The following is a 13,936-nucleotide window of genomic DNA, read 5'->3' on the forward strand; positions in this document are numbered from 1 at the left end:
CCATATGATCTAGAATTCCATGTATAAATGATTTACAGAAAATATGCAAATATTTTGATTTATATTTGATTCCTTACTCATGTCCGCAGGTTTCAAATGTTATTACTCGCTTTCTCATTGGCAGAAATGTTGATGTTGGCTTCAACATTTGCATACGTTAATACGCATTTTTAGATAATATTGAATATATCACTAGACTATTAATAGTCAAAGAAAACACCTATAGTCCTAATACTACATTTCATCCCATATTTTCTATAAGAAATGAAAAAATATTCATATTCGACGTGGGCTGATATATTGGATCGAAATCAGAAAAACGATGTATCAGGCAAAATATCAAATATCTACAACATATTGGAATTGGAGAAAATTCTTAGAAATTTTGATACTTTATATGATGCAATCAGAAAAAAAAGGGAATAAAAAATATATTGTTGTTCAATTTTTGTAGCCAGGGAAAGCTTAACACATTGTCCACATTTGTTATGACTAATGTTATAATCAGATCGAAATAATTTTTTTTTAATGATACAGGATAGAAAAATACTTTGACATCAGCTCATGTCTGTAATTCCTATTTTGTCTGAAGAACAAATAAATAAACTAAGGCTCCTGATCATAAAATTGACAATATTGTTTTTTTTTAATAAATAGTAGTAATTTATTTTCTAGTCAAGTACATCTGTTGAGGGTTAGGTAAGAATATAATAAAAATCAATATAAAATAGAATTAAAATGATATGAACATATAATACCAACCAGTCATGAATCATGTGGGGCACCTTTCACAATCATATCAAAGAATTTGCTATTCATAATGCTTAAAAAAAGAATGGAACGAATGAATATATTCTCTTATTGTTCTCCAAATAGAAATATTAATAAACAATTCTACTCATAAAGTTCTTAGGAATTATGACTAGAGTTGTCTTCATTTATTCAATTTGAATAAATGTAATCAGATCGAAAGACAAAGATATGAAAAGTGTAGGAAGTGGAGTAATCTGATATAATTTAAATAGGAGATGAATAAAATGAATAGGTTGAATATATATAATCATGTAGAATTAGATCATTCTAATAAAATATAAATATAATATATAGATATACATACTAATATATGGGTCATAATTCAAAAAACAATAATGGTAATAAGAGCAATGGGTTCTAAAAACTAAAGCGACATTCACAACAGAGTACAAATATTTATATTATAACTGAGTGGTTGAACCATCAAGGGTCATCATAGGATTAGGACATAAGTGCAAAATAAACATGCATTTAATTAGGGAAGTAGTATCTATATACGAAAACAAATCTTTGACGCCATCATGCAGATGAAATATAAACAAACGAAAAAGGGTTTCTACAAAATAATTAATGCTACAATAATAGACTACATTAAATCATATGTTTATTTGTGATGTTTGAATGATTAATTAATTATTAAATGCAATATTTTTAGTTACTTTTGGTCTAAATAGTTTTTTCATATTAAAAAGTAAATTAACACTAAATTAATCTAAACTTTAAAAAGAAGAAAAATGTTGTATAGATTAACAAATACCTAATTAATCAATTAGTAAAATATAAAGGAATCCTATTGATACACTTATGATGTTCTATTGGTTTACAAGATTGAGTTCGTTCTAACATGAGTAAGCTCCAAAAATGTTTAATATGATGATCTAATATCAAAAGCAAAGTTACATAATTAAAAAAAAGGTGGGAATGGGAACAGTCATATTTAGAGAATGTGTAGAAAACTCGAAGTGTGATAACGGACGATTTCATATTTTTCTTCTCGTACTCTCAAGAGAATGAAATAAGATATACCATCATACTTATTATAATAGATATTATAACATAAACAACGTGAGGTTATGGACTATAACCTTTGACAGCATTTTTTGTTCACTTCAGATGAAGAACCGGGTTGTAAGATTTGTTGGGCACTATTACTATAACTAGGTAGCTCTTTTGACTTTGCTTGCTGAAAAAAATAACCCTTAATATAGCAGTCCTTAACCATTCTAAATCTAACAATTGGATAACTATGAATGATACCTGTAACAATTCCTGTGCAATTTCAACAAAAAGCCTTTCAACATTATCACAACTTTTAGCAGAGGTTTCGAGGTAATACATAGAATAACGCTGAGCAAAATCCTCCCCAATTTCTTCGGGGATTTCTCGATCATCCCTATCCGTTTTGTTTCCTACCAATACCTTTAACACTTTAGGAGATGCATATTCCTCAATTTCTCTCAGCCATTCTGGACACGAATCAAAAGTTGGCTGATTGGAAACATCAAAGACTAGAATGAGAGCATGAGCAGATCTAAAAAAAAAAACACAATAAGAATCATGAAACATCCTGGAAGCCATCGCTAGGAATTTGCATAGTAAATTGATGAATGTAGCATCATAAGTTACAATATGAAATCATCCTTGTGCTATTAAAGCGTGCAATGGGCCGTTTTCTCAAACAACTTCCGATGGGATTTACCTATAGTAACTTTGTGTAATACTTCTGAACCGTTCCTGTCCAGCCGTGTCCCATATTTGGAGCTGTGGAAATAATAAGAATTGGATGAGGAATGGCTAATTAAACATCCCACACAAATTACCTTTATCTTTTCCCCTTGGATCTCCAGCGTTTTGATCATAAAGTCTACACCGATGGTGGCCCCTTGTCCCGGAGGAAACATTCCTTGTGTGAACTGCCGTACGAGACATGTTTTGCCAACTCCAGCATTACCAACAAGAACAACTTTGAATAAATACTTGTAGTCTTCCATTCTATTGTAGTTTTTGCCTTTTCATACCTACAAAAAGAGTATTGTTATGCAAGAGAACACTTTTTAGTTTTTCTCTGCTTCCATTTGATTTTACTTTTTACTTTTTAGATATTAAATTATTCCTGTTAGTGTTTTTCTCTTTATTTCTTTTAGCCCTGTTTTCCTTTTCTTTCTTTTCTTTTCTAGTCTACGTCACGATTCAGTTTACTTTTCATGGCCATTATTATACAGCAGTAATACGAGGCGCACAGATCCCTTTTCACTAGATTTTCTCAGCTAAAAAGTTTGATGATCATTCATTCAAACCTAAGTGCTTAGTTCTTACATTACCATTTAAATAAATTTGAGTCTATTTTTATGTGGAGAATATGAACCATGACTATTTAATTAACAAACAATTTCTTCGGTGAGGTAGCATGAATTAATATGATGTCCGTGCATTAATGAACCTATTAGAAAATGCTTACAATTAAGTACATTAGTAATACTAATTATTTTTGTTTTAATGAAACATATTTGACATTAATTAATGAAGAATTCAAAATACTAATTATTGATGAAGGGTTTTTTATTGTTCATTTTGGTCATTCTGAAAAAAAGGAGTATTGACAAGTCAATATATATTTATTTATTTAATCGGGTAATTATTTCTAACAGTGGAAATCCTTTAATTATGGGAAATTGAGATTTTTATATGAACTTGTTGGTTATAAGCCATTTGGGCCACTTGTCCTAGCCCCACCCTTTAATATAAAAAATAAGGGCTCGTACATTATACGTAAACTTTAATATTTAATAACAATAAAATCGTATTGTCAAAATAAAATTGTATAATAAATGTATAAAAGTTAATGTAAATTTTCATAAATTTAATTTTATATTCCATACATGATCCAAATTTATATTTAGGTAAACACGTACCTACGTTCCAGTAGTGGCTGGTTTAAACTGGTCATATTATAAAATATGTTTTAGGTATCTAAATTTAGACTATGTTATTATGAGGATGTAAGGAGAATTGATTCGGAAGGAAATATCTATGACAATGAAGAGCTTTTTTCATAGTTTTTTGTTTTTCTGTCCACTAGACAATTATGTTGTTACATTGATTCAAATACCAAAAGAGCACAATAGTTATTATTACCAATAGTTGATTTCAAGGTTAGGCATTAGTCTAATATTGAGTTTTTAGTAATGGTCCTCGACTAGGTAAGATGTTTCAAATCTATTGCTTCAATACCTATGAAAATTAGGCAATTTGCAAGGTTGTGCCCGGTTCAGGTTAAGCGGTTCTATCGGTCCTGGTCTCAGTCCTTTCACGTCAACAATTTCGGTTCAGTTTTACCGGTCTCGTTTATTTTTTATTCAGGTTCAATTTTGTAAAATGCACTTAAAACAATGGGATTCCTTGTAAAATTCGGGCCCAGGAAATGATATTAGATTAAAAACAGGGCCGTAGCTACCTTATACGCAGAGTGCGTAGTATCCCAAGTTCCAGCTGGGGGCCGAAAACTAAGGTTGCTTAAGACAATTGTTTTCAAAGTGGGGGCTGTGATGGGAGGCTAGGGGGAGGGTGCAGGAACATGGAGAATTTGTTGTGTCTTGACGAGGTTGAAAGACACAAACTCTTCAATACCGGGAATCCAGGACAACAGAGAGAAACAAGGAGACTGCATGGAGGAATGAGACTAGAAAGTTATATATAAACAAGTATATTATAGAAATCTTTGTTACACGACGCTACTCTAATAAATACATGAGAGTTACAGCTATTTATACTATTAAGATAGAAGCTAAAACAGTACTTTGCATATACAGATGTTAAATAATAATTTAAAAAAAAGAGGACGGGAAGAAGGAAGGAAAGAAGAACCTTTGTAGTTTCTAAATACACTACAGAATTGAGGATTGCTTTCAGTCTACACATATATAGTACACATATTGTGTATAAAGGGGCCTCAGCTAAAAAAGTTTGAATGCAGGGTGGCCTCGGCATAGTAAAGTTTGGGAAACACTGGCTTAAGAAATATTATAGTTATAATACTAATTGGGCCCCGACAAGCTTAGTAGCGAACCTAGATCTTTAATCTAACCCCCCTTCTCTCTTATATTTGCACCGTCTAGTGCCTAAAACCATTTTTCCAGAGCTATTTGGAACTCAGATACAGCTGTATCACCCTGGCGACTTAAAAAATCATTAAAAACGCTACAATTGGACAAAAAAACTAAAAAAATGGACTTATCAATTAAATCTGTATATATATAAAGGATAATGTGTGTGTCTGTTCTTTATAAGTGCACCCACCATTGAACCTAGGAGGCTGAAATTTTGCATGGGTACCTCTTTTAAACCTGGCTTATGCTATACCCAAAACAAAAAAACTGGTTTTTTTTCAGCTCAAGGAGACAAGATTGGTTGAATTAAAAATCAAAAGAGTTATAGCAAAAAAAGTGGTAAAAAATTGGAATTTTTTTTTAACGTGAAAAAAATAAACTTCCAATGGAATATTGGATTAATATAAGTAACACTCTACTTTTATGGCCACGAGTAGAAATTTCTGCGTCTTTTTTTATTTACTTCATAAAACTCGAGTACCAATTTAAGAGTTTTGCTCGTGGCACATCACTAGTACATGGTATTAAAATAATGTATGCCCCGCTTAGAAAGAAACAATGATAAAAACGCATTTATTTTAAAAACAGAGACAGATACAGCCTTTAGACATAAAATAAAAGTTGTTCAGAGTTATGAGTTACGTACATCAGGCCATGTTTAATTCTGATCAGACTGGATTCCTGGGCTCTTGAAGGCAATTTTGATTTTTTTTCAAATAAGTTGATTTTTTGATAAAACAAGATAGATTCCCCGTGTGTCTAAATTTTTTTAAGGTATAGGTTGTCGATTCGAAAATGCACCAAAAAATTAAAAATCCAAAAAACGAAGTATTATACTAACAGAACGTATATTACATTACGAATTAAAAAAAGGGAATAAGGAAGATTATGTGCAAGTTAATTTTAGTATGTATCTACAATCTTCATTATGGTTGAAGAAGTAACATGGCAAGTCAGCAATGGCAATGCCAATAAATCAATCATAGGGTCAAACATTTGAAAAAATTGCTCTATATTCAAAATCATTATTTTCACATGGTCAATTATATGTTGCATTTTCTAGAGTGTCAAAGGTTTGATTATATTTACATCAAATGGACATAAACTTATATAACAAAAGTTGTATACAAGTAAGTTTTACAATATAAATTTACCTATTATATAATTATAGTTTATAGTAAATCGTTTTAGTTTAGAATTTATACATAAATAAGCTTAATATAAATAAAATCTTTTAATTTACCAAAAGTAGGCGGTAATTCATCATTCAGAGATATTTGTCAATTTGTTATTTGTTGGTCTAATAAATAATTTGGAAAAAGAAAGATGCACCAACTGTTTTTCCTGTTTTAATCTTAAAATTGTCAATTTTTTTACGTATTGCCCATGTATTGCTATAGTTTTTTGAGTGCTGTGACGCATTTTCTGAATTTACAAACTCAGAATTGTTTTTTTAGCACATGATTTTTTGTTATGTTGATAGTCGATCAAGTATTCACTGGGATAATTTGTGTTGGAAGTCAAAAAGTTGTTAGGGGAGTAGTTGACGCAAACTAGTTGGAGCATGAGTCAACATACGTTAATTAGGATGTATTGGTGTCAAACAATTTGACGTCCCGTCCATTTCTAAATTTTAATATTGTGTCCGAGTCGGACACATGAGGAAACACATGTGAGGACAACTACCAGACCTCGTAAGGGTTAGAGTGGACTCCTTCCTTGTGAATTCGATACCAGGATCGAAACAATAAAGCGATCAATTCACGATGAGTAGTGAATTTTAATGTTTTAAAACCGGATCTTCAATGCCTGGGAGGTTGAGGGGAAGGTCTGCCGCGAGGCCCACAACATGAGAAGTGACCGAATCCGCACTCCCCGCTTCCTTGAAGGCCTCCGGAAGTCCATCAAGGCTTCACCAGAGACTTCCTTGTCCAGGTTGGCCAAGAACCGTGGAGTGAGCAAGCATCTGGTCTCCAAGGCTGTGAATGAGGACCTCGGGTACAGGTCATACCGAATGGCCAAACAACACATCCTCACGGCATCCATGAAGGCCACCAGGCTCACCAACGGTAAGCGTCTCCTCAATGACCCGAAGAGCCATGGAGGAAGAATCATCTTCTTCTCCGACGAGAAGAACTGGATTGTCGACAGAAGCTACAACGTCCAGAATGACAGGTGGCTTACCAAGGAGAGAGAAGAGGTCCCTGCGGTCTTCACCACAAAGTTCCCAGCCTTCGTGATGACCCTGGGTGTCATCTGCAGCACCGGTGAGGTGATGCCTCCTTTCTTCTTCAATCCCAAGGAAAGGGTAAACGCGATAAGGTACTGCGAAGTCATGGAGGAGTTCGTCATCCCCTGGATGAAGGATACGGCCGCTGGGAGGGAGTTCATATTCCAACAAGACTCAGCGCCCGCACACATCGCCATGAGAACCACTAACCTCTTCAACTTCCACGACATCACTTTCTGGGATCGCAACACCTGGCCCTCCAACTCACCCGACCTCAATCCGTGTGATTACTATTGGTAGGGGAAGTTGGAGAGGGAGGTGTGCAAGGTAAGCCACAAGAGCATTGCGGCCCTGAAGGGCTCCAATTACGAGGGAGTGGAATGCTTTCGATTCCGCGGAAGTCATCAGGGCATGCAAATCCTTTAGGGGCAGGATGGAGAAGATGGTGGTTGCTGAAGGAGGACATGTTGTATAAATTTATTGTTTAATATCATGTCTAACTTTTTCATATTAACAAATACACTCCAAATTCCATTTTTATCAAGCAGGTTGAATTTTAAATAGTTCCAATTTATCGTGGACACCCTGTAGTGTGACATTTGCTCTAAATTTGTTTCAAAATGCCCACTGTCACAATTTTACTCATTAGTTCGATCATTGCATTTTGAATGACTAGGCTGGTTTAGAAAGCCTTTCAATTTTATTTTTTGGAGTTAAAGGAAGATCTGTAAGAGGGGCCTGGAGCAAAGATACATGTGAAGGGCTCTTTTATTTATTTTTAAATTTGATGAATTTCAAATATGTGAACCCTTTTTTTAGAAAATACTTGGACTTTTTTAATAATTTATGTGTCCATATTTCATTTGTTACACTTTTTTATATCTATTTAAAAAAATAAAAATTATATTTCCAAATTCCCAGCACAGGCGTCAATCAAGAAATTTGTCCAGGACACGGACTGCAAGTGTTCCTCAGAGATACAACACTAGTTTGACCTATCCATATTTATGTACACACTTTTATCAGGATATACATAGATATTGCAATACTTGTATGCATACAATTTCTGTTCAAATTGAGATATTTCCATAATTAATTTATTAACTATTTGTCATAGAATAACCAATTAGCATTTAATAACTTGGCGTAGATCATTATTTGACTTTCACCTTCTTATAACAAGAAGCAGTTCTAATAGTTTTAGCAATATTTCTCATTAAAAAAAAATATTGTTACAAAAAGTATGATCAATAAATTGTGCAATATGACATAATCTGAACGCTATACTCCAAGAAAAAATATTTACAACATAGACTTGCCAAGTCCAGCTAAAAGAACGTTGCTTTCAAGTGTGATGTTTCTGAATATTAAATACATAATATGTATTTAAAGAGGCAATAAAAATAAAAAACAATAAAATATATTTGTTTTGTATATATTAAATAAATAGATGATTTTGTAATAAACAAAGTGGTGCATCCAGTAAGAAGATCCTCCTGATATTCAATATATTCTTTCGCTTAAGAAATGAGCGTTGACACATGCTTAGACTCACCACTTTTTTCATCAACGTCAATATTTAATTTGGTAGATCTGCTATGGATAATAGTTTGAGCAGGAAGCTTTCCTTAGTCTGAAAAGATAAAAGAATACAGTGTCTACTTATTGAATATGTAGAGTATCAACATAAAATGTATCTTGAACAAAAATCAAGAAAAGAAAAAACCCCCATTTTTTTAAATACTTCATATCATACAGCCCAATGTTTCATATACATATTTGAGTCAATTATAAGCTTTGTATTCAAATTGTTGGTATAAGTTAAAATACCCAAGTATTTTAGCTATACCTTTATCTGATTTAAGAAACTTATATTGCTCATGATATGGTCTCTCATATAAAATCTATCTATTTCCAATTTTGAGTACTTAAAGTGCAATTTGCGGGTCCTTAAAAGGGAGAATTGAATAATTTGTTGATAGAAATAGAGAATAATTAGCCGAAGAATACTACTGTAATCTACGACCAATTTTGAGAAAAATCATTCGAGCCTGCTTTTGTGTTTATGTGCCTCATATGTTTTTTATTTCTTAATAATACCTTGTTTCGAAATTTCCACTTTCTCCTCTGACTTGGGTTTACCGTAGAATCGTTCTTGGAGAGCGTCAAATATTCCTCCTAAGAATATGGCACAAAATAGATTTTCAAATGGAATGAAGGGATCTGAAATTCCTAGGAGTATTGAAGAGAGCTGAAATGGAGAAATAATCATAAAAAGGTAAGAATAAAATCGATGCTTTGTTTGTTATTTCTCTCTACGTACTTTGAAATAAACGAAGAATGAAACTACCATGAGATAAACAAGAGCATGTGGAGCAGAAATAAGATCCGTTTTTCTATCCACGACGAATACAAGAGCAGCTGCAATGCACGCCTTTGTTGAGCTGAAAAAAAGATGACATATTGATCATATAATTATTTTCTTTTAACTTATAATGAAACATCTCCTAAAACATATTATCACGAATTTTTAAGTAATTCATGTAAGGTACTGAATAGATTATAAGTTATTAATAAGAGGAAAACGGATAAATGTGGGTATGTACATACATAATTACTGATCAAATATTGACTATAGAATAATAAGTCCCCTTATTATAATGTAAATTGAAGGCAAAATATTCAATATCTAATTCATATCATATTTTATATATTCAGCTGCATAATAAAACAGCTAAATAAATAAAAGTCAAATTGATATTATTGACATACATAAATGTATTCATTGATTTATATAAACATGGGTAAATGGAATATTAATTAATTATTTAACGTCTTACAATGAGGGTCTAAGTATTTCTTGAGCTTCAGGTGTCCAAATTCCTCGAGCAAGCCTCTCTGCAACAGTAATGAAAGATTGGCCGTTGCCTTTGATTGCACCGATAATGATCATAACTATATACGCATTAGGAAAGAGCTTTGAAGCGTGGTAAACACCGTCATGCACTTTTTTGGCTCTGTAAAATGAGAAATATTTGTTTGATTATGTTAGGAGTTGAGAATGTATTAAAACAGTGTACAAAATATTGAACGAAGAACACATTTTGATTTAGCAGTACAAAATAGAAGTTAAAAAAAGTCTGAGTAATTTTATCTTTTCAATTCAAAAATAGGTAAAAATACAATTGACGAAACTATTGCAAAATTTATATGTTACAATGAGAGTGAAAAACTTTTCATCGGACAATGTGATATTTTAAGTATTTAAGGTATGAAAATCACCTATAGACTTCCTTTAGCGCTGCACACATAATCTTTATGGGAAGAAATTTGCATATCTTGTAGCCAACATCGAAGGGGAGATAGAAAATTCCGAACCTGCAAGAATAAATGGACATACGTATTATGAATGTTGGGATCATGATTGTAATCGTATAAAATTAGCTAATGAAGAAATTAGGCTTATAATATACTCTGTCACAGAGTCTACATATAGGCCCGTCAACACAAAATCAAGCAGGAATGATTGTTCTCAAAATTAAAAATTAAATACATTGTATTTTTTGAAAAATCATAGTCAATTTCAATAAAAAAATTATTCTTATATTCCCTCTAGTGTGTCGTAATTTGCATTTAAAGTAGCCGAAATTGGTTTTCACAATCTTTGAAAACTGGACAGATTTTATGAAATATTGGGATGTATATTGTACATAAATATATGAAAAACAAATTAGGATGTTCTCCTTTCTCTAAAAAATGTTGTTTAAGATTATATTTACAAGACAATTTCAATATATATATTGATACTGGGTTTCAATTAGGAAATCATAGACCCGTCTGAGAGTGGTATATTTTTTTTGGGACCAAACTAATTCGCTCCTTTAAAGAAATTCGGTTTTGAAACGGTCAAATAATAAAAATTTGGTCTAAATCGATCCCACCAGTGGTGTCGCTGGCCCCCTTTCGAGATGTTAGATGTTGAAGATAATTGGCCAAAGAATACAAATTAAATCTTAACTCAATTTTGATAAAAATTATTCCCGCCTGGACCCACATGACGTATTCTTTATATTGCATTTAAATTTCATATTTTTGATATGTTGACTATTTGTCTAGTATTTATGTACTTAAAACAACGCATATGTTTATAGTATACACGTGTTGTAAAAGCTGTATCTTGTAAATATGAGCATAAACAGATTGCAGAAGTAGCTATTTCTTTTCCTCAACATTTGATTTAACCATATTACGACTACCAGTCATTTTTATGAATTTTACTATTTTCCCATTTTTGGGCTGCAATTTGTACATAGTTTCAAAAACACAATCAGAGTCGAATTTTCCATATCAGAACAATATTTTTCTCCTATGGCAAAGATAAACGTGTATTTTTTTTAATGGGTATAATTTATTTATAAATGTATCGAATACAGGGCTATAAATTTTCATATCTCGGTAATCGGAGGTCAAAGTTTGTAGTATGTTCTTTAAATACGCTCAATTAGTTCATAAATTATTACATATCCGAATCTGTGTCGTAAAATGTATTTTTATGATTAAAAGAGAACGAATAGTTGAGATAGAAAATGTACTATTAGACATATAATCTAAATAAGCAAGATATTCAATGTGCGGTGTTGTGGTTTGAGAACATGTGAAAATGCGTGATTCTCACGCCAATTGCAAATATCTAAATGGAATTTATATTGCGACAAATGTTGTAGATTCTTCATTTAAAATGTTTCATCTCATTTTTGATAGTCACTTGTACAATCTGCTTCTACTAGTTACAAAGAAATACTGCATACAAATAGAAAAACACAGTTTGTAAAACTGAGTAAACCCCATTCCTACCAAACCATAGTGGCTATGAGGAGTTGATTGTTGTTTTTGAGCGGTGTTAGCATAGGTTCCCCCAGGAGAAAATTGGCAAGTACGCTCCCAGCAAATATGACGAGCATGGACGTGATCCAACATGATAATGGATGCTTCCGGGAATAGGAAATCCCCTCTGTAAAACAAATGAAATACAAAATATTACAATTGTAAGTGGAAAAATGTTCAAAATATATTCATAGAACGAAATAACAAGTCACATAAAATAAAATAAAATTGGGCGTTCAAGGAATCATTGTACACACTCACACACGCACGCAGACACTTAATAAATGTACAAATAATCCAAGAATAAAGCTACTTGCCTGAACCCAATTCTTCACGAATAGCAAGTAAACAACAAACAGAATGAGCAAGATCGAAAACCGGATACATTTTCAATCGTGTAACCTGATTGGCTACATCCAAAAAAATCTCTGGATCCATGATGATTCTTTGTCTTTATCGGCACTCACTCACCAGATATTGTTTATACTATTTTTCCTTTAAAAAATCACAGACAACCCCTTACCGAAATATGTAATACTTTACTAAGTAACTTGCTTTTCAAAATAAAAATCGTGCGCGTGCGCGGAGGTTTTCTTTATTCCCCCCCCCTCCCTCTCCTCCTGTCTCTTAAGCTCTCTCATTGTTCTTTCCCTCTCTCTCTCTCTCTGTTTCTTTCATTTTCTCCTCAGCAGTTCATGGAGTGAATGTATTATTATTAATTTATGAATGTTTTTGATTTTCTGCTAAAAAGGAGAAACAGCGCGCAATATTTTTTTCATAAAAGAAAGCCTGACATGTATAATTTTCGATACATATAAATCTCTGGCTATATTATGTATTTGGTTGGACTTTCAAAGTCTTACGGAAAGAAAAGATGACATATTTTTAGAAGAAAGGCACTTTTCTATTAATACATACTGTTTGAATATTCATTGAGATGCAGTTCCGTTGAGTGCGTTGACTTTACTATTCTCAATAATTCATTTTAATTAATATTATATTAAAATAGATGATTTTGAATATTTTTTTTGAAAATTTTTGAATACGTTGATAAATGGATGAGTAGATACTAAAATAATTAAGTCCTCAGACTATACCAATATAGCAATCCCTCGGAGGGGATACTGAAAAGTAAATTAAAGTATATATACATAATATAGTTTTTAACAACCACCAATATTACATGTATCAATTCTTGATTGAATGTTCTCATTCCCATAAATACACATTTCAACATTGGTTAAGACACAAAAGCCATTTTCCTTCCTGTTTGATTACAATGTCTGCTAAACTGAGCAAAGCTGAAACCTTATACAAAACCAAGAGAATAATGAACGTATAATAACGGACAATCATTATTTGAAGATTCAAGTGCCTCCATTGTGACCTTAGCCCACAGTGAACAGAAATTGCTATTTGATTCCATATGTTTTCAGTACTCAATACCCAATATATGAGCTCTACATTTAATGTAACATCCTACAACTTTGTCATTTGGTCATTGTATTTGGTAAGGTTGGGCAAACTTTTCACTGAAAGCATGACATTTCAGAAATGGCAATATTTAGATCCTTACGTAGAAAACAAACAACCAAGTAAGCAACGCTCTTACGCTATAGATCTTCACAATTACACTCCTAAAACATTAACAGTTCATATTTTTTTAATTTTAAATTCAGCTGTCTATTTCCTTGCTCCTTATTAGTAATCTGTATGTTGATTGTAAAGATAAAAAAAATATATTCCATCCTCTATGGCTGATTGATTGCAGTCGAATTAACCGATGTTATACTCTACACAATTTCATTCTACAAATGAAAAATAGTCCAACATAAACAATTTTTTCCACCTTCTTTTTGAATGATAGGTTAAGAGATACATTAAATATTTCTATCTTTTTATT

At 32.3% G+C, this 13,936-nt stretch overlaps 2 protein-coding genes across 7 annotated transcripts; both read right to left on the reverse strand.

Moving 5' to 3' along the window:
- Nucleotides 1-639: 639 nt before the first annotated feature.
- Rab30 (RAS oncogene family member Rab30) lies at nucleotides 640-3,037 on the reverse strand. 6 transcript variants are annotated; one of them, XM_071886892.1, is made up of 5 exons: nucleotides 2,906-3,037; nucleotides 2,634-2,831; nucleotides 2,513-2,574; nucleotides 2,071-2,344; nucleotides 640-1,996 (listed from the first exon to the last, which is right to left on the reverse strand). In XM_071886892.1, exons 2-5 carry the CDS (start codon nucleotides 2,802-2,804, stop codon nucleotides 1,892-1,894), a joined length of 612 nt encoding a protein of 203 aa, XP_071742993.1. In that variant the 5' UTR covers nucleotides 2,805-2,831; nucleotides 2,906-3,037; the 3' UTR covers nucleotides 640-1,891. The 6 variants fall into 6 exon arrangements, with proteins under 6 accessions (XP_071742993.1, XP_040564281.1, XP_040564283.1 ...); XM_040708347.2 differs by having other exon boundaries at nucleotides 640-2,011; XM_040708349.2 differs by having other exon boundaries at nucleotides 2,899-3,003.
- A 5,531-nt stretch (nucleotides 3,038-8,568) lies between these two features.
- On the reverse strand, nucleotides 8,569-12,593 carry LOC121114394 (trimeric intracellular cation channel type 1B.1). The gene is made up of 7 exons (XM_040708344.2): nucleotides 12,351-12,593; nucleotides 12,004-12,160; nucleotides 10,432-10,527; nucleotides 9,990-10,166; nucleotides 9,473-9,593; nucleotides 9,250-9,400; nucleotides 8,569-8,782 (listed from the first exon to the last, which is right to left on the reverse strand). The coding sequence occupies exons 1-7, from the start codon at nucleotides 12,469-12,471 to the stop codon at nucleotides 8,778-8,780; spliced, it is 828 nt and encodes a 275-aa protein (XP_040564278.1). The 5' UTR covers nucleotides 12,472-12,593; the 3' UTR covers nucleotides 8,569-8,777.
- Nucleotides 12,594-13,936: the final 1,343 nt, after the last annotated feature.

Source organism: Lepeophtheirus salmonis, chromosome 3 (genome assembly GCF_016086655.4).
Source record: "Lepeophtheirus salmonis chromosome 3, UVic_Lsal_1.4, whole genome shotgun sequence".
Classification (NCBI taxonomy): domain Eukaryota; kingdom Metazoa; phylum Arthropoda; class Copepoda; order Siphonostomatoida; family Caligidae; genus Lepeophtheirus; species Lepeophtheirus salmonis.

Bases quoted from the DNA above. Each gene is read 5' to 3' on its own strand.
- LOC121114394 (XM_040708344.2), bottom strand. From the start codon at position 12,471: ATGGATCCAGAGATTTTTTTGGATGTAGCCAATCAGGTTACACGATTG. The intron at 12,161-12,350 runs GCAAGTAGCTTT...TTTGTTTTACAG, and splicing joins TCGTGAAGAATTGGGTTCAG to AGGGGATTTCCTATTCCCGG. The intron at 10,528-12,003 runs GTAGGAATGGGG...TTATTCTTGCAG, and splicing joins CTCATAGCCACTATGGTTTG to GTTCGGAATTTTCTATCTCC.
- Rab30 (XM_040708347.2), bottom strand. From the start codon at position 2,804: ATGGAAGACTACAAGTATTTATTCAAAGTTGTTCTTGTTGGTAATGCT. The intron at 2,575-2,633 runs GTAATTTGTGTG...TTATTTCCACAG, and splicing joins TCCAAGGGGAAAAGATAAAG to CTCCAAATATGGGACACGGC. The intron at 2,012-2,070 runs GTATCATTCATA...TGCTATATTAAG, and splicing joins TTGCACAGGAATTGTTACAG to GGTTATTTTTTTCAGCAAGC.